Below are 19,340 nucleotides of genomic sequence, written 5' to 3'. Positions count from 1 at the left end.
ATGCTTTGCTATCTGTCTCACAACTCAGGCACAGTAAATCCACTCCCTTTCACATCCTCAAGGGGCACAAGAGAGCTCTTACTTGCTGGTACTTCCTCTGTTCCTGTCATGACATAGTCAGGGGCGTATCTGCGTGGGGCCACAGGGGCCTGGGCCCCCGCAGATTTTGCCCTGGACCCCCCTACTGCCGCCGTGGGTACCTTTGCTGGTGGGGGACCCCAACCCCCACCAGCCGAGGTCCGCTTCCTCCTGCCGCTGCGAGGTTTTTGAAGTTCTTCATCGGGATTCGTCCTCCGTCACTCTGTGCTGCTGTTCAAAGAAGCTGCTAGCTGAATGCAGTTTCGGACTGAGTCTGACGTCGCTGCTGCTGCACGTTGTACATGAGTCTGACGTCCTGCACGTACAATGTGCAGCAGCGACATCAGACTCAGTCCGAAACTGCATTCAGCTAGCAGCTTCTTTGAACAGCAGCACAGAGTGATGGAGGACGAATCCCGATGAAGAACTTCAAAAACCTCGCAGCGGCAGGAGGAAGCGGACCTCGGCTGGTGGGGGTTGGAGTCCCCCACCAGCAAAGGTACCCACGGCGGCAGGGGGGGGGTCGGAAATGGCAGCGGCGGTGGCAGCTGGGGGGGGCTATAATGTGCCCCCTCACTCTGGCTTTGGCCCCCGCTACCGCCGACTTTCAGATACACCCCTGATAGTAACAGCTAGAGAATGACACAGGGACAGGGAACTGCAGTAACAGTGGGGATGGGGATGGGGACGGAGGTTGCGGGGACGGGGCGGGGACAGATCCCACGAGGATGGGGTGGGGACAGATACAGATCCCACGGGGATGGGGCGGGGATGGGGCCAGAGCCCACAGGGACGGGGACAAACTTTCTCCCCTTGTCATTTTCTAGTTGGAAGGGTAGAGGGTGGTGGTGGTGGTGGTGGTGGGAAGAAGGGTTATTATAGCTGCTCATTGTTGTTATTGTTTCTATTTGTAATTTATACACAAGAGTTGCCCAGCATATTGTTCCTTTTTATACTTTAATAAAAAGATTTAAATATAAAATCATAAGTGTCCAAGGCTTCTGTAGATGAAGACAGAGCCCACGGGGATGGGCGGGGATGGGGACAGAACCTGCGGGGACAGGGCTGGTATGGAGACAGGGTCTGCAGGGATGGGGCGAGGACGGAGACAGAACCTGCGGGGATGTGGTGGGGATGGAGACAGAACCCACGGGGACGGGGCGGGGATGGAGACAGGGTCTGCAGGGATGGGGCGAGGACGGAGACAGAACCTGCGGGGATGTGGTGGGGATGGAGACAGAACCCACGGGGACGGGGCGGGGTGGGGACAAACTTTATCCCCGTGTCATTCTCTAGTAACAGCATCATAGCAAGATGGAAGGGGAGGCTGAAAGAAAGAAAGGAACCACTGAGGCTTTCTCTCCCTTTTCTCCAGCACTGGTACTAAAAAACAAGAAAAACTTTACTTGTTTGAGTCAATTCCAGTTTTCAAAACTGCAAGAAGTCAGGCTGAAAGAGCATTTCTAAAATTGCCTACTAAATGTGGATTTAACATACTGAGTGAAATATACTGTGCATGTCATTTGATGCATGCGTCTAGCTGAAATGCATTCTTCTGCCCTTGTCGTAAGAATGTTAAATCCAATCTCGACACACAGAGCTTGAATCAAATCTACAGTGCTGTACACATTGCCGTTTCTAATACAGTAGGTTGATCTTGCAAAAATTCTTCAGCAAAAGTTTAAAATATGTATATGAGCCAAGATCTGTGCTGGCAAGCTGTGGAATGTGCAATGTGATCCAGCTTGGAAGAAAAGTCCATGAACTGGAATTTCTGATGTCAGGTTTGCACCTCTTTCCTAGGTTTGTCCAGCAGTATTTAAAAAGTAGCGTAAAAATGGTTTTATATGTGATCTCTTATTTTCAAATGATTGCCAACTTTTCTGATTTAAGCTAGTTTTTGAAAATAATGATTTTCCAAATATCCTCTTCTTGGGGAGTGTGTGTGCTTTCCTGTGCCTTGAGGGACTGATGTCTCTATTTTTTAAACTTTTCTAGTAATACAGGTTAATAAGGGGCCAAGGAGGGGCATAATCGAATGTCGCTGGCGAAATAGGTCGCCAGCGATCTATTTTGGCGGCAGCGCAACAGCTGGCCGGAACCGTATTATCGAAAAAGATGGCCGGCCATCTTTTTTTTCAATAATACGGTTTAGCTCAGCCAAATGCCAGAGTTCACCGGGTTTGAGATCGATGGTTTTGTTTTTCAGCCATAATGGGAGCCAGCATTTGTAGTGCACTGGTCCCCCTGACATGCCAGGTTACCAACTGGGCACCCTAGGGGGCATTTCTAAAAATGTTTAAAAAATACACAAATAGCTCCCAGGTGCATAGCTCTCTTACCTTGGGTGCTGAGCCCCCCAAATCCCCCCCCAAACCCACTCCCCACAACTGTACACCATTACCATAGCCCTTATGGGTGAAGGAGGGAACCTACATGTGGGTACAATGGGTTTTGGGGGGGGGGGGAGTTGGAGAGCTCAACACTTAGCATCACAAATGTAACAGGTGGGGGGGGGGGGTGGACCTGGGTCTGCCTGCCTGAAGTGCACTGCACCCATTAAAAACTGCTCCAGGGACTTGCATACTGCTGTCAGGGAGCTGGGTATGACATTTGAGGCTGGCATACAGGCTGGTAAAAAAAGGTTTTTATTTTTATTTTTTTAGTGTCGGAGGGGGTTGGTCACCACTGGGGGACTATGGGGAGGTCATCCTCCATTCTCTCCGGTGGTCATCTGGTCAGTTGGGGAATCTTTTTTAGGCTTGGTCATGAAAATAAAAGGACCAAGTAAACCCGGCAAAATACTGATTAACGCCACTTTTTTTCCCATTATCCGCGAAAGCCGGCCATTTGGTAGCCATGCCCATGCCCGCCCATGTCCCGCCTTCGCTACGCCACCGACACGCCCCCTTGAACTTTCGCTGGCATGGCGACGGAAAAGCGGCGATGGTGTCAAAAAAGCCGCTTTCGATTATACCGATTTCGCCGCTTTTGAGAGATCACCGGCCATTTCCTGATTTATGTCAGAAGATCGCCGGCGATCACTTTCGGAAATAAGCCTGAAGGTGGCCGAGTAGTTAAGGCAATGGACTGCTAATCCATTATGCTCTGCATCAGTGGCGTAGCTACGTGGGGCCTGAGGGGGCCGGGGCCCCCGCAGATTCACTCCAGGACCCCCCTCCCGGCGAACCCGCCCCCGCCGCCGCCTACCTTTACTTTTGCTGGTGGGGGATCCCACTCCCCGCCAGCTGACGTCTTCTCAGTCCTTCCTGCACTTCAATTTGTTTGCTGACGTCCTGCACGTAATTGTACGTGCAGGACGTCAGACTCAGAGAACAGTTCTGTTCTCAGTTCTGTTCTCTGAGTCTGACGTCCTGCACGTACAATTACTTGCAGGACGTCAGCAAAACAAATAAAGAGCAGGACGCGACTGAGAAGAAGACGTCGGCTGGCGGGGAGTGGGATCCCCCGCCAGCAAAAGTAAAGGTAGGCTGCAGCGGCGACGGTTCGCGGCGGGAGGGGGGCGGCAATGTCGGCGGTGGGGGGGGCGGCGCCGGGGGGAGGGCTAAAATGTGCCCCCTCCCCCCGGGCTCTGGACCCCTCACCCACGGAAGGCTGGCTATGCCCCTGCTCTGAATGTATGGGTTCAAATCCCATCCTTGTAGAGAAGCATCTGTTTTTACCTAGGCCTTCTTTCCCAGTCATCATCATCATCATCTGATTCTGCCCTTTCTACCTTGCTATGCTATGGAGAAGATACAGCTGTGGTCTGTCTGCTGTGCTAGGCTTTGTTTCTGTGGAGGAGTAGCCTCATAGTTAGTGCAGCAGGCTTTGATCCTGGTAATCTGGGTTCAATTCCCACTGCAGCTCCTTCTGACCTTGGGCAAGTCATTTAACCCTCCATTGCCCCAGGGGCCTTTTACTAAGCCGAGTAAGCATCTACGTATGCCCAACACACACCAAAATGGAATTACCATATGGCTCTTCCCTAATTTCATTTTTGGCGCGCGTCTGAAAAATAATTTTTATTTTCGGACGTGCGTAATGGATGCATGCCAAGTGGCATTTGACACATGTAGGTCATTGCCACCCGGTTACCATGTGAGACTTTACCGCTAGGTCAATGGCTGGCGGTAAGGTCTCAGTCCCAAAATGGACACTTGGCGATTTTCATTTTGCCGCATGTTCCATTTTTGGCACAAATTTTAAAAAGGCATTTTTTACAGGTGCGCTGAAAAATGGATCTGCACGCGCCCAAAACACGCATCTTCACTAGCACAGCCCATTTTTCAGCACACCTTAGTAAAAGGACCCCTTAAATTGTAAGCCCTCAAGGGACAGAGAAAGTACTTGCATATAATGTGTACAGAGCTGTGTACATCTAGTATTACTATAGAAATGATTAGTAGTAGTAGAAATCAAATAGTATCTTTGAAAGTATGTGGCTGACCTAAGTAATAAGAATATTTGTCTCTATCTCCAGTAACTAGTGCAGTGGAAAGATTAAAATTAGTGATTCTGTCGGTAATATTCAAAGTGTGTTTAAAGCTATAGTGCAATCATTATTTTATTCATGTCTGCTAACCTAAATTAAAAATACAATCGCAGTATTTTTTTATGGTAGGTTTCTTTGCACATCTTATAAATGGACTGATGTGTGTAGTGCTGTAATATCATGGAATGAATATCTTATATTTAAAAAAACGAGCTTCCATGTGATAATAATAAGAAGAAAAATAAATACTTGAAAAAAATGGAAGATTCTGAGGAAATGGTGCAGGTGTCAGATGTAAAGATTTGCTGCTGCTTTCCTTTTAAGCTTCGGAATGCAATGGTTAACCGGAAAACAGGAAAATTCTCCATGGAAGTCAAAAAGACGGTGGACAAAGGGGTAAGACTTTTACATTCCCCACAAGCTCCATTTAAAGTAAACGTAGGGAGAACCTTACTTGAAAATTGTTCTGAAAAAATGTATGGCTGATGCTTGTGTAGGATTGTTTCAGCATTTTGGTTAAATATTGATCAAGGACATGTATGCGTTCACATGAGAGTGCAAATGAATATGTAACTAAAAATGAGGAAAATGATCAAAGCTATCGTAGTTTAATTAAAAGTTATGATATGAAAATATAGGGGCCCTTTTACTAAGCTGTGTTAAGCAGCTAGCATGGGTTTTACTGCACGTTAGACTTTAGTGTCGACCTATGCTAACATCTAACATACGTTAAAAACAGCCAGCATGGCAAAAATCCTCTACTTGCTGCTTTACGTGGTGAGTGGGTATGATGAGGTGGAACAAAGGTGTAGCCATTTGTGACAGCTAACCCCTAGTCCACCACGATGGCATGTCACCTCTGATCCCTCCAACCCCACCCTAATTAGCAAAAAATGGTATGCCCCTCCCCTGACTCAAAGCTCTGCCCACATGTGCACATCCAAACCCTCTCCCTACCTTGGCCTCTCCAGCCCACTTTCACCCCTGGGATTTACTTGGCGGTGATCCTTGGTAGTATAGTGGTCTGGGGTGGGAGCTGTCCCCCTCTGCTTCTGTCTGTCTGCCTTTGGGAAAGAAGAAGAAGGAAACATAGGCAAAAGCTGAAAAGTGAATTCAGCGTTGACCTGCACTAACCAAACACCCTTGCCGTATTTCCAAACCAAAGACACTGCATTATCTAAGGATGCACTGAATCTAGCTTTGCTCTTTGGATAAAAAACTCATTCATAGAACTCCTGGAGGGTACTACAAATTATGAATTAATCAGAATTTACCCGGTCCCCTCTGGAGCACAACACCTAAAGTGGATAAAAACAATAATGGGAAAGGACGATCACACAAAAAAATCAGCAATTCTCCCAAAGACTCCTCCACCTGCAATTTATCTGCAGCTACCACTAACAACTTTCAACTGATGGTGCATTCATCATCCTATCATTTACTTTGCCTCTCTTCCCAGAAGGCTTCAACTTCCCACATTTGGTGGCTGAATTCCAACCCCCCCCCCCCCACCACCACCACCACCACTACCACCACCACCATACACACTGTGTGCAGGTATGCCTAAACTTGCAGTCTGTAAAAAAAAGTATCAGGAACAATTGAATTGTGACCAAGCATCCGATCCCCTAGCTGGATTGGCCTCTCCTACTACTGCAAAAAAAGTTTGTACCCCAGGACCTAAACCCCCTTCCTTAACAGACATTTCTGTGAGACAGAGGTTCACATCCTGGCTACTCAATGACAAGTGCATATTCTCTTCCATTTTATCCTGGAACATCTCATCATAAGTCAAGCACAACAAACCTTGATGCATCAAGTAGGCTTCCAACATAGACTCCATATATGCCAGCAAAAGACCATACTGGGAGGCCTCATACCTATCAAGCATGCTAGTGAATCTCAAAAAAGCCTTGGTCCAATTAACCCCATTCTTTGATACCTTCTTACCTTTTCCAAAGCCTAATTCTTCTTCCTTCTCTTCATATTCTCCTTCTTGGTTCTGCTCTCCATTAGCCTAAATATATCAATATATTGCCCTTTGGAAATTTTCCTCCTGAACTTCATAGTACCAATTCCCAGAGCTCAGTCATAGCAACTAATGTCAGACATGCCAACATGATTGTGAGGACGGGAATCATGACTGACATCTGAAGCTGTAAATTATAGCTTATCATTCTTTTTCAGCAGCAGCCCTATGGCTGTAGCTGCAGTATTCCTGGCAACTCCATTGAAGTGCATCAGAATGATATGCCTATGTACTTCTGTCCAAGGTCATAACTTCAAATGCAGCATGCTAGGGTCACAATTCTCCACTGTACATAAATCACATGACACTGCACAATATATCTCCATAGCACCTCCCCTGCTGGCCCATCCAGAACAACAGGGCCGTGTTCCTTGCCAGTCTGACCCTTGCTCAGGCTTCTGAAACCACCAACACATGGGAAGCCCACTGTAGACCATGCACACTAATCTGAGAAGCCCTCCTCAAATGCTGGGTCCTTATGATTAAAGCAAGAGGTATTTAAAAATTAATAATTAGCTCGCTTCTGAATTCCCTACCCAGCAGAGCTCACAGAACATGCCTGCCATCCTGGAGGATAGGGAGGAAAGGTGGGAAAGTCAATTCCCATCTTGCCTTCTCTTAGCAACTACCCCCTCTCCTGAGTTCCACTTGAGTCCCCAGCCAATGGGAAAGGATCATTCACAGGCAGCCAACTCTTTGAAACCTAATAAATGTGCTTCCCACTGTCATGAACCTGGAATATCAAACGTGGAGCCAGATGTACGCACCTGCGATGCACTTAATACCTCTCTTCTGAGTATCTCCAGTTTGGGCGCATCTACACTTTGGACGAGCCTACATCTGGGCACACCTGCTCTGACATCAGATGCCTTCACTTTAAAACCAGGAACTTCTCACTACTTCATTGCCTCAGCTACTACCTTCTTGGAGTCTGGTGCATTTTCTGTTGCTCTTCACCTGATCTGACTACTGCTTGGACCTGACCCCTCCTGGATCGCTGCCTGTCCTGACTACTGCCTGGACCTGATCTCTTCTGGATCGCTGCCTGACCTGACTACTGCCTAGACCTGACCTCTGCTGGATCTCCGCCTACCCTGACCACTACCTAAACCTGACTTCTGCCGGATTGCTGCCTGCCTTGACCACTGCCTGGACCTGACTTCTGCATAGCTCTGTCCTCACCTCCTCCTGTCTGAGCCCGAGTCCTCTCATTCGTCTGACTTCCTAAGTCCTGTTGGCCACCTGAACCCAATGGCTCAACTGCTGGGGAACGATGTTCGCCGCAGGTAAAGTTTTGGGCTTCCGACTGCTGGTCCCTGCATCAGCACGAAGGCTCACTTATGTTACTGATATTTGTGACACCCACAGCAACTATCTCCACCCTCCCTCACTCCTCAAATCCTTGCCTCCTAGCCTTCTCCAATTCCCACCTTCACAATACTCTCAGGTTAGGGAGTGGAGCCCCCACCCAACTAACCCTGTTCAATATGACAGGCCGGACACAGCCCCTCTGCCACAGAGCAATGCCATTAACGTGTATTATTTTTCTGCATTTCCTGTTTTATGCAATGGGACCGAGATACTAATAATACACATTAATGTTAATAGTACATACTCACTTGGTAGCTCTCATTAAAAACTTTAACTGAAGAAGCTTTAAAAAAATTGTGTTGCACATTTTTCTGTACAGTATTAGAACTTTAGCACAGAGGTGAAAGTACCATTTATGTATGTTCTCTAAGATTATTTCATGCAGTCTGTGTACAACCATTAATCTTGTCCTGCATCAGTACATTTTTTAAATTTATCTTTTTCAATTTCACAAACTTGCTTTCTATCCATACTCTAGAAACGAGTGTTGGTGATGACAAATGACTACTATTACACAGACATTCGGGGTACACCTTTCAGGTACGATTCACTCTGATTCAGCTCCATTTCACCAGACCCATTCTACCAGCTCATTAAAAGGTTATTAGCTTCAGCACAGCATCTAACATTGTCAGATAAAACTTGAAGTACTGAGAGAAGAGGGCTTATCCGTTATTCTAATATTTCCAAATCTGGAATGTCTATCTTGATTTACCAAGGCAACATAGTTAGATTTGTATTGCATTAAAAAAAGACAATGCCCGAAATTCAGCCACAGTGATCGCCAATGTTATCCCCAGAAATTCAATACCGAGCCATGTCCAGGCTCTGGAATTGAATTTCCGGGTTTAAAGAGCTGGTAAGAACATAACTGGTTAAGTGGGATATTCAACACTTAACCGGTTATGACGGAACCACATAAAGGTAGGATTTCATTTTATGAGGTCCTATTTATGCAGTTACCTTCTCTGCTTTTACTACATTCTCTGGTCGTTGCCAGAAAATGTAATAAAAGTGGTTAGCTTAGCAGGGTTTAAAAAAGGTTTGGATTGCTTCCTAAAGGAAAAAGTCCATAGACCATTATTAAAATGGACTTGGGGAAAATCTACTGCTTATTTCTAGGATAAGCAGCATAAAATGTATTATACTTTTTTGGGATCTTGCCAGGTACTTGTGACCTGGATTGGCCACTGTTGGAAACAGGATGCTGGGCTTGATGAACTTTCAGTCTGTCCCAGTATGACACTACTTACGTACTTATGTAACTTGGCCGATTAAGTGCTAAATTTCAGCACTTAACTGGCCAAGTGCTGACTCCTTCCCCGGAACACCCCCCAAAATAGCTGATTTTGAGTTGGACACTAACCAGACATTTTTAGTGGCACTATCCGGTTAAGTGCTGCTGAATATGACTGGTTAACCCTGGACAAGGGATTTAACCATCGAGGAGCCGTTTCTGGCCAGTTACAAGGCTTTGAATATCTGACCCAACGTATTTTACAGGGTCATAGAACAAACACTATATTTTTGCAAATACTTGAAAAGCCGTAAAGTATAATTCATTTTAACTGTCAAGTTCTAAAAGCTTTATTCATTTTAACTGTTAAGTTCTAATTCCATCTTTATTCAACTTAGGGCCCTGTTTACTAAGACACCCTAGTGTTTTTAGCATGTGCTAAAATTAGCATGCGCTAAACACTAGAGACGCCCATAGGAATATATGGATGTCTTTGGCGTTTAGTGTACGCCAAAAGCGCTAGCGCGCTCTTAGCACAGCTTAGTAAATGAGGCCCTCAGTGTTTTAAGATTTCTGTCTGGTCTATTGTTTCCTTTTTGGTCCTAAGTGGTCAGCAGCATTGGTTTTGCATTTGGTCGAGGAGACCACAGCAAGAAATCTATCTGGAAGGGATTAGATATTATTAAATTAGATCTCACTGTTCAACTGTAATTGCTCTCTGCAAGAAATTGATGACTAAGGTTTATTAGAAAACAGAATGTAGCATTGTCAGTTTTGTTAAAGGACATTATGTTGAACTGTTTTTATAAACTGTATGCTGGATATTGGGATTACATACTGAAAAGGCTTCAGACAGTCCAAAACACGGCTGCTCGCGCTTTGAACCTGCTCAACCTCTTCGGTTTCAGCTACACTGGCTCCCCGTAGCTGACCACATCACATTCAAAATCTGCTCACTTACTCATAAGATTATGTATGGCGAGGCACCAGAATACATGCTCAATCTCATTGATCTACCAGCTAGAAATGCTATAATATCTGCAAGATCCTACCTCGTCCTCCATTTTCCAACTTGCAGGAATGTTAAATATATTTATTTATTTTTGTTACATTTGTACCCCGCGCTTTCCCACTCATTGCAGGCTCAAAGACTCTTCTTGCATCATCCTTCCCTTACGTCAGACCGAAATATTGGAATGTCCTGCCAAAACAGCTTAAGGAGCTTGTCGACCACCAACTGTTCAAGAAGTCCTTAAAGACGTTCTTATTCAGCAAGGCTTATTCCACAGGCAGCTCCACTATTTAGCATATACCACTTGCCGTCGCCTCGCCCCTGTCATTTCCTCTGTGTTTTCTCCTGTCCCTACCCCCTGTCACTTTCAGTTACTATGCCATCTTTGTCATGCATTGTAACCACCTGATTTATTGTAAGCCACATTGCGCCTGCTCATGTGGGTAAATGTGGGGTAGAAATGCACTAAAATAAATAAATAAATTGTATTGCAGTACCAAAGTATGGAACAATAGCTCCAGTGAAAGCATGCTAGTCACAGGGAGAGTAATCTTATAGAATGTCACCTAATTTGTTTGCCAACTTATGTCTGTAAGTTACACCGGTTTTAAAAGAGAGTGTACGTGCAAACTTTTCCTTACAAAATTATCCCATGAAAAAAAATCTACATTTACAACTACTCTGATGCACTAATGTGTATATGTTATAAAATATAAACCTATGTGGAAACCCCACCCAATGATGTCCCCCTCTGATAAAGGGGCCCTTTTACTAAGCCGCGTAGGTGCGTATACGTGTCCTACATGCGCCAATTTGGAGTTACCACCTGGCTACTACGTGGCCCAGGCGGTAATCTCATTTTTTATGCACGTCGCTATGCGTGCTGGAAAATGTTTATTTTTCTGTGCATGGCGGAAACCATGTGTTAATCAACATTCTACGTGCATAGATGATTACCACACGATTACTGTGTGAGACCTTACCCCATGTCCGTTTTTGGCAAAAAAATTTAAAAAGGCCTTTTTTACAGGCATGCTAAAAAATGGATCTATGTTCGCCTAAGCTAGCTTAGCCCATTTTTCAGTGCACCTTAGTAAAAGGACCCCTAAGTCAGACAGATGTATTCATATATAGTGTGTGTGCATAACTTTTACGTGCATATACCTTGGGCATTTTTAAAGAGGCAATTTGTGCATATACAACACTGAGAACCCTGTTTACTAAGGTGCGCTAGCGTTTTTAGCTCACGCTAATGCTAAAGACACCCATATATTTCCTATGGTTGTCTCTAGCGTTAGCGTGTGCTAATTTTTAGCATGTGCTAAAAATGCTAATGTGCCTATAGCTCAGCTTAGTAAACAGAGCCCTGACATTTTTACTGTTGTAATTGTCTATTCCCAATGTTTGACTTATTCTTGCTGTACACTACCTTGGGTGAATTTCTTCAAATAGGCGGTAAATCAATCCAAATAAATAAAAGCCTTTAAAATGGCCTCCAATGCGGATACTTTTTAAGGGGATATAATTAGATAGCTAAGGAGTTAGCTGGATTAACCTCTTTGAAAAGTGGCCAGGGCCGGGTTGCTAAATTTTACTGCTTAACCTACTGGCATTGCAGGAGGCAGGAAGAGAATCAATTGTGTGCATGCATTTGAGCCTCAAAATGGGTGTGTATAATTAACAATTCAAGGCGGTGGAAATCTATGTGTGGTCTTTTTTCTTCATTTCTTTTTTTTTGTGATTCCCTTTACCCCTTGCTCCCCCTTAGCTTAACAATAGCATTGCCATCCTTATTCCTGTCTTTCCTTTCTGTAGCACTCTATAAAAACAACTGAACCTCTCATTTCCCTCCATACCCCTTGATATCACCTGATCCAAGCAAGAACGCCTTCTTCCCAAACCTCTGATCTTCCCTCCTGACTCCTACCACAAACTCAATGGGTTTCAGGTCCCATTTCCTCGCACAGTTCCTATAGAATTTTCACTGATTGTGGAGGGCAACCATCTTCTCAGGCAGGAAGCGCGAAAGATCTCTTCTGCCAGTAACTGTGCTGAACGTGTGCTGAAGCACTAACACCATTCAACAGGGAGCAGCAGTGCCTTTAGGAGAGCTCTTGCCATGGAAGACAGAGGCTCTTCGGAATCAAAAAAAGGAGATTCTTGAGGGCTGTTAGTTGAGATTAGAGTCCAGAAGAGGCCATGGGGATCATAGAGGCTTGAACTGGGTGTTGAAAGAGGTATACGAGGTATAGGAGTTCTTGCTATGATTACGTATTGCTGGGGGTTAGAGTGGAAGTTTTCTCCCTTTGATCCACAACATTGGACAACAAAGGGAGGTTTTTTCAGCCAATGATGAGGAACTTATATGGACCACTTGATTAGTCATTTTGATCGCTAAGCAGCTCTTTAGACTTTAGTCGTGAGCACCTTGAGGCTTTTTCTTTCCTTCAGTCGTGAAGTGCTTTATTTATACGCATACTTGTTCATACATATAGTGGGTCATTTTTGAAGGTTTGAGTTTTTTGATCCAATTGACTACATATCCACTTTGTTGTTGGTATAGTAGTTATTTACATACCACAGGGTACATAGCAATGAGATGCAAAACATGCAAATGCATGTAAAGCTCTCATTACTATGTAAATATTATAATGTGGCTTGTGGTGTACACCAGGGTATAGCAGGAAAATAACCCAACCATAAAACTGGGATTATTTTTCCATCCCTGGAGGATCGGGACACCGAACTGTGGCCCAATACCGCCTAGGCTGCATCTTAAAGGCCAAAAAAACAGCCTTCAGAAGGGGACACAATTCTCTTTATTAAAAATAGATATTCCAATATAGACCCTACACGGGCCGTATTTTGGCGGCAAAACACGGCACGGGTCTAGCTTGGTAAATACAGGTATATTGGTCACAGTACAATAGCTAGAGGGTAAAGACATATCCAAATTGGCACCCTTGGGTATTGGAGTGAGAACAATCTGCCCCATGTCTGAAGGTAAAGAACCTGAGCACAATAAATCATTAATTCTTGTAGTGAACAACATAAGGACTGCATGGGGAACAGATGCAAACAATGAAACAGAACCTACATTGAGACTACACTGCGATTTAGAACTTTTCAACAAAAGAGAACATACTTCATTGGGATCTACTGGTTGAAATTTGTCCCAAACTTGATCTACAGTAGTCGGATTCATGGAATCTATACCCACAATCTTGGTTTCCATGTTTGGTGGTTGATGATCCCAAGATGATGGATATAATATTGTTTGTGAGGTGGCTCACAAGCAGCTTTATTCATTTTACACAGTAGTTGGCAACTTCCAGTACGGAGCTACTGCTCTTGGTGACAACGGTGGTAAATAAATGTGCAATAAAAGCCCAACTTTTGCTGTTCCTTGAAAACTACCCCCTTAATGGCCAAGGTTAAGAAATGGTAACTGCACAATCTTCATGTTAATTATTGGAGGCATTCCTTAAAATTTGCCATTCAGTTCATGAAACGTTTGGCACAATGTGTTAACTGAATAATATAACACGATGCAATTAGCTACGCATTTCTGATGGCATTAACTGTGTGATATTATCTGTTACATTAACAGTTAACCAACTTAACTGTAAAGCATAATCCCTGCCTATTCTCCACCCATTTTCTATCCATCCCCCTCTCCCCCCCCCCCCATTCTATGTTAGCTATGGAAAATACCACTCATTAACTGCTAAGATGCAGTGTTAACTACTAACACAGATTAGTAAATAAGTCCCAAAATGTAAATGTAAATAAAGCAATAATCTTGTTTGCACCATGGATTTTAAATTTGTTTTATTTCTTTGTACAGCTTGGGTGTGGCTCTCTCTAGAGGACATGGTAAATACATCTTTAGAGGAAATGTCACTATAGAAGAAGGTAACAAACCATCGCCTATGACTTTCCAAAAGACCTCATTATTGCTGTGCTATTAGTGACCTCATCAGTCTCCAATTCATATCCCTAATGGAATTTGTTTACACTGAATTATCAAGTATAGTCTGGTCATAATTCAACTATTCTTGCTAACCTAATGTTTACAAAAGTAGGGAGTTGCCCAGTTGGAACATTTGCTCAGAGGCTGCCATTTGAGTTTACATTTACTCTTGAGGGTGCCTTTTATAATGCAAGCAATGGACAATCACAAAAGAAATCTTCAATAGACGCTGCTGCATCTTTTTTTTTTTAATTCCATACGGAAGATTACAAATTTTGTGTAAATACTGAATGGCAGATTCACACATTAGCTTGTTGAGACAATGGGTATCATAACAGTAGTATGCATGGGATACGTTCATTATTCCTTAACCCTTCCCCTGAAAGTCTGATTTTCATGATATTCACAATGAATATGGATTAAATAAATTTGCATAACGTGTAAGGGCAGTACATGCAAATCTTCCTCATGCATAGTCCAACTAATTGATTGCAGAGGACAGGAAAAAGCAGCTGCAATCAAAGAAAAACAGTACGTTTCTGACAGTCTTACGGAATCAAAGAACTAGTATGATTAGTGGATAATATTCAAGTAGTCAATTTATCCAGTTCAGTGGTTTTTGGAAATTGTTCTCATTATGTATATATAGATAGATATAGATACAAGGTCCAATATTGAAAGGAATTTAACCGGACAGGAGAAGCTCCTGCAGAGTTAAATCATGCTAACTAGGCCAGCTGCCAATATTTGGCAACACGGCGCCCCGGAATATCAGCTCTTACCACTAAGGCACTGTCTGGGCACAGCTAGGATGCTATGGAGGTGCAGTCGGGGTGGTTCCTGAAGTCATGTGTGCACTGACAATATTCAGTGTCAGCAGGGGCGGCCCAACCATTAGACCACCTAAGGTGGATGCCTCAGGCGCCCTCTTCAGGAACAGCAATTAGGAGAACGGCATCTCCTCATTCACGGCATTTTACCTCATCCCATTCCAAATCTGGCAGCGGCAGCAATTCCCATACGCTTCCCTGCCGCCGGCACCCACCTCTTCCCTTTACTGCGGCCGCCTCTCTAATGTAACTTCCTGTTTCGTCAGAGGCTCAGGCAGCCGCGGTAAAGGAAGAGGTGGGTGCCAGTGGCAGGGCAGCGGATGGAAATGTGTTTCTGCTGCCGGGTTTGGAATGTGACGAGGTAAATGCCGCAAACGGGCTAGAGGTAGGAAGGGGGGCCGCATCTCAACCCAGGAGGGGGAGGCATCTCGGCATGGGGTGGGGAGCTGCATCTTGGCCCCTGGGGCGGCAACTTGGCCTGGGGGGGGGCATCTTAGCTCTGCCTCAGGCAGCATCTTGCCTTGGGCCGGCTCTGAGTGTCAGTGTCCGCATAGGTAACTGGGCAAGGAGGACTGCACAAATAGGAGTTCTAACTGTGCCTGGTGAATAGTGGCTAGACCCACATAATTTATGGGTGTTGCCACTCACCTGAATATTGAGTGTCAGTTCCTGGACATGGCCCTGGCATTGAATATCCAAGTCTAATTTAGCCATCAGCAGTAAACACTTTAAAAAAAACACTCACTACCGCCTACTGAATAATGTGTAAAGTGTGTGTTTGTACAGTACTTGTCAGGTTCTCAGGTTCAGAGCCCGCGGGGCCGGGCTCTGGAGCAAACGTGAGCCCCTGGGCTGCTGACGAGGAGCGACAGCAGCAGGCAAAACCCACCAACCAACACTGGGTAAGCACACCGGCAGGGACTGCAGGCACTGCCCAGCGAACCGGAACACATGGACTGGAATCCCCCGGACTGGAGGACACAGGACTGGAACACACACCGGACCGGAACACACTGGACTGGAGCACACCAGACTGGAACACCCTGGACTGGTCCCCCGGACTGGAGGACACAGGACCGGAACACGGGACTGGAGCACACTGGACTGGTCCAACAGCTTCACCTGTACTTAGCTACTAAGCCCCCCAAGAGTTGAGCTCCTGGGTTCGAGTAGCCGACAGGACTTACTGGATACCGGATGACATAGGGACCAGGACTGGAAACAGAAGTGCTCCTAACCCTAAACTGATCTACGTGCTCCCAAGCCCTAAACCAGCAGGAGTGTTCCTATCAGTAAACTGACAAAAGGACTTCCTAAGCCCTATACTAAACAGGAGCTCCTAATCCCTGCTCAAGAAAGGGACTTCCTCAGCCCTAGACTAACAGAGCAGGGAACTAAACACAAAGCTAACACAGGTGCTACTAAGCACCAAGCTACAAGCAGAGCTTACACTAATAAGCTAAACACAGAACTAACCAGCTACCTAAGCACTGCTCTAGCAAGCTAGATACAACTAACAAGGTGCTTCCTAAGCACTACTCTGGCAAGCAACCAGAAGAGCTCCTAGCACTAAAAGGGAAGACAGGGGAGCCACAAGGAAAAAGCAGTGAAGCTAACACATAAGCCAAAAGTGATTCTAAATCACCAAACACCAACAGCAAATACTGCAATGCTCCCAATAGCACAAACACCAGAAGTACTTCTAACAGCAAACTCTGCAGTGTTCCTAACAACACCAAACCCAGGAGTACTTCTAATAGCAACAGAGCTTCCAAAGCCATACACATAGCAATGCTTCCAAAACCAAGAGGGAAAAGCAGGGGAACCAAAGGGAAAAGCAGGAAAGCTAAACACATAGACACCAGTGCACAGTGCACTAACACTAACCTGGACCTTAGCAAAAGCAAGCAGGGACCCTAGACACAATGTCAGAAGTGCACACTGCACCACCCTACCTAAAGCAAACACAACTGTTGCAAAGGCCCTGAAGGAAACAACACCACTTCCTTATCAAGGCCCTCCCTGATGATGTCACACTCCCTAGACCTAGGCAAAAGCACACTGACCCAGAGAGGCCCAACCCACACCAATGCAAAACCGTGAAACACTTGAAGCCAGTACACCCAAAGAGAGTTAGAGCAACTCAGACTACACCCACAGCTGCAGTGAAGAGACAATTAGCCCCATGCTGCTGGAAGCTGCCAGCACAGAGAGACAGAGCCAGCTCAGAAAGGGAAGAGAAAAGAAACAGAAGCCAGCTAAGAAGCTGACCCTCAGGAAAGAGGTAAGTTTGAGAGGGGTTCAGACCCCAATCATAACAGTACTGTTGTGGAATCTATGGTGTTTGCATAATTATAATTGTTAACTTTAGTTATCCAAATCTCAGCGGGGGGCTTAGACCCTGACACTTAGAGCCAGATGCACTAAAGTCGTTGGTAATTCCCGTTATCTACCGATTCCATAATGAATCGGTAGGGAACGGGAATGCATCAACGATAGGGAATGCAAATGAGCTACTCGTTGTAGCTCACTTGCATTCACTATTTTCCTTGGTTGCCAGTTGGAGAATCAGGACGTCCCTTTCGATTATGCACCTCTTCCTGGTCTCTTCAGCCAATCAAAGCGGGTTTAGCTGGCTGTTGTCAGCGAAACGCGCTCTGATTGGCTGAAGAGACCAGGAAGAGGTGCATAATCGAAAGGGATGTCCTGATTCTCCGGCAACCAGGAAAATAGAAAACTTTTGCTGTGGAGGGGTAAGTGGCGTGGCGAAGACAAAATAGAAAGGGGAAAAAAACGGCAGAGCGAAAAACGGCGAAAAAAAAGACGTCTCTCACAAGCGAAGGGAGAGTACGTCCGTAAAGGACACCCCTCACATGCGCTCACTGCTTTTTTTTTCTTTTTTACCTTTTTTGGGGGGCCCTTTTCCTTTCAGATTCCCTCACAGGAGCCCTAACAAGAGGTGCAGACCTCCCGTTAGGGTTCCTACGGTAAGGGAATTGGAAAAACGGTAGTGCATCTCATTATAATGGGCTACAACGGTAGTGCAGCTCATTATAATAGCTTTTGAATAATTTGCATTCTGTTTTCGTTGCCTGCTACCGTGGCAGGGAAAATGCCCTTAGTGCGTGCCCCCGGTAAACTACTTGCGTTTTAAACTGGCTGGAACCAGTTTAAAACGCAAGTTGTGGGCTCGTTAAGTTTAGTGCATCTGGCCCTTAATGGTCAGAAGTGCAAGGCTGATTAATACTCTTGCACCAGCTATGCTCATTGTGGATATCCTGAAAAGCACACCAGCTGGGTGGTACTCCAAGACCAGTTTCAAAACCACTATTTTACATGACTGTGACACTCTGTCCTCCATATTTTTATTTATTTATTTATTTGTTGCATTTGTATCCCACATTTTCCCACCTATTTGCAGGCTCAATGTGGCTTACATTATGCCGTAATGGCGATCGCCATTTCCGGAGTGAGAAATATAAAGTGGTATTGCATTAGAGTTCATAAGTGACAAGTGAGTTAATCAGTTAAGTAGAGAGAGTTCTAATCCGGAGTGTGAAATAAAGTGGAATTGCATTAGAGTATCTTTGGTGACAGTAGGTGAAGCAATCAAGTATAACAAGTTCGGTTATATCCAGGTCTAGTATATGTTTCGTTGTCTGGTATTTAGGATGGATCATTGTGGTATGCCTTTTTGAACAGGTTGGTTTTTAGTGATTTCCAGAAGTTTGTTAGGTCGTGCATTGTTTTTATGACGTTTGATAGTAGAAGCTGGATGCATATGTTGATTTATATTTTAGTCCTTTGCAACTGGGGTAGTGGAGATTCAGGAATGTGCGTGCTGACCTTTTTGTATTTCTAGTTAGTAAGTCTATGAGGTCTGACATGTAGACCGGGGCCTCGCCTTGAATGATTTTATGAACCAGGGTGCAAATTTTGAACGTGATACGTTCTTTAAGTGGGAGCCAGTGTAGCTTTTCTCTTCGGGGTTTGGCACTTTCATATTTCATTTTGCCAAATATGAGGCTGGCTGCTGTGTTTTGGGCAGTTTGGAGTTTCTTGGTGATTTGTTCTTTGCATCCGGCATAGATTGCATTACAGTAATCTAAGTGTTACGGAATATTTCCCTTGGCAAGAAAGGTTTTACTCTTTTTAGTTTCCACATTGAGTGGAACATTTTCTTAGTTGTATTTTTAGTAATTTGTAACTCCGAGAATTTTCAGGCTGTCTGAAACAGGAAGGGTGTAGTTTGGGGTGTTTATAGTGGTGGGTCTGTTTGTGTTATATTGTGATGAGAGGATAAGGCACTGTGTTT

At 44.9% G+C, this 19,340-nt stretch overlaps 1 protein-coding gene across 1 annotated transcript in view; it reads left to right on the top strand.

Annotated features, from left to right (window-relative positions):
* Positions 1 to 19,340, top strand: part of CACNA2D3 (calcium voltage-gated channel auxiliary subunit alpha2delta 3) — an 877,278-nt gene that overhangs the window by 670,368 nt on the left and 187,570 nt on the right. The window contains exons 18-20 of the mRNA XM_030205518.1: positions 4,898 to 4,969; positions 8,452 to 8,513; positions 14,070 to 14,137. Coding sequence (XP_030061378.1) covers positions 4,898 to 4,969; positions 8,452 to 8,513; positions 14,070 to 14,137 — 202 coding nt within the window. The remainder of the gene's footprint in view (positions 1 to 4,897; positions 4,970 to 8,451; positions 8,514 to 14,069; positions 14,138 to 19,340) is intronic.

Source organism: Microcaecilia unicolor, chromosome 6 (assembly GCF_901765095.1).
Source record: "Microcaecilia unicolor chromosome 6, aMicUni1.1, whole genome shotgun sequence".
Classification (NCBI taxonomy): domain Eukaryota; kingdom Metazoa; phylum Chordata; class Amphibia; order Gymnophiona; family Siphonopidae; genus Microcaecilia; species Microcaecilia unicolor.
The sequence above is the reverse complement of the archived record's forward strand: the minus strand, read 5'-3'. Positions and strand labels throughout refer to the sequence as shown.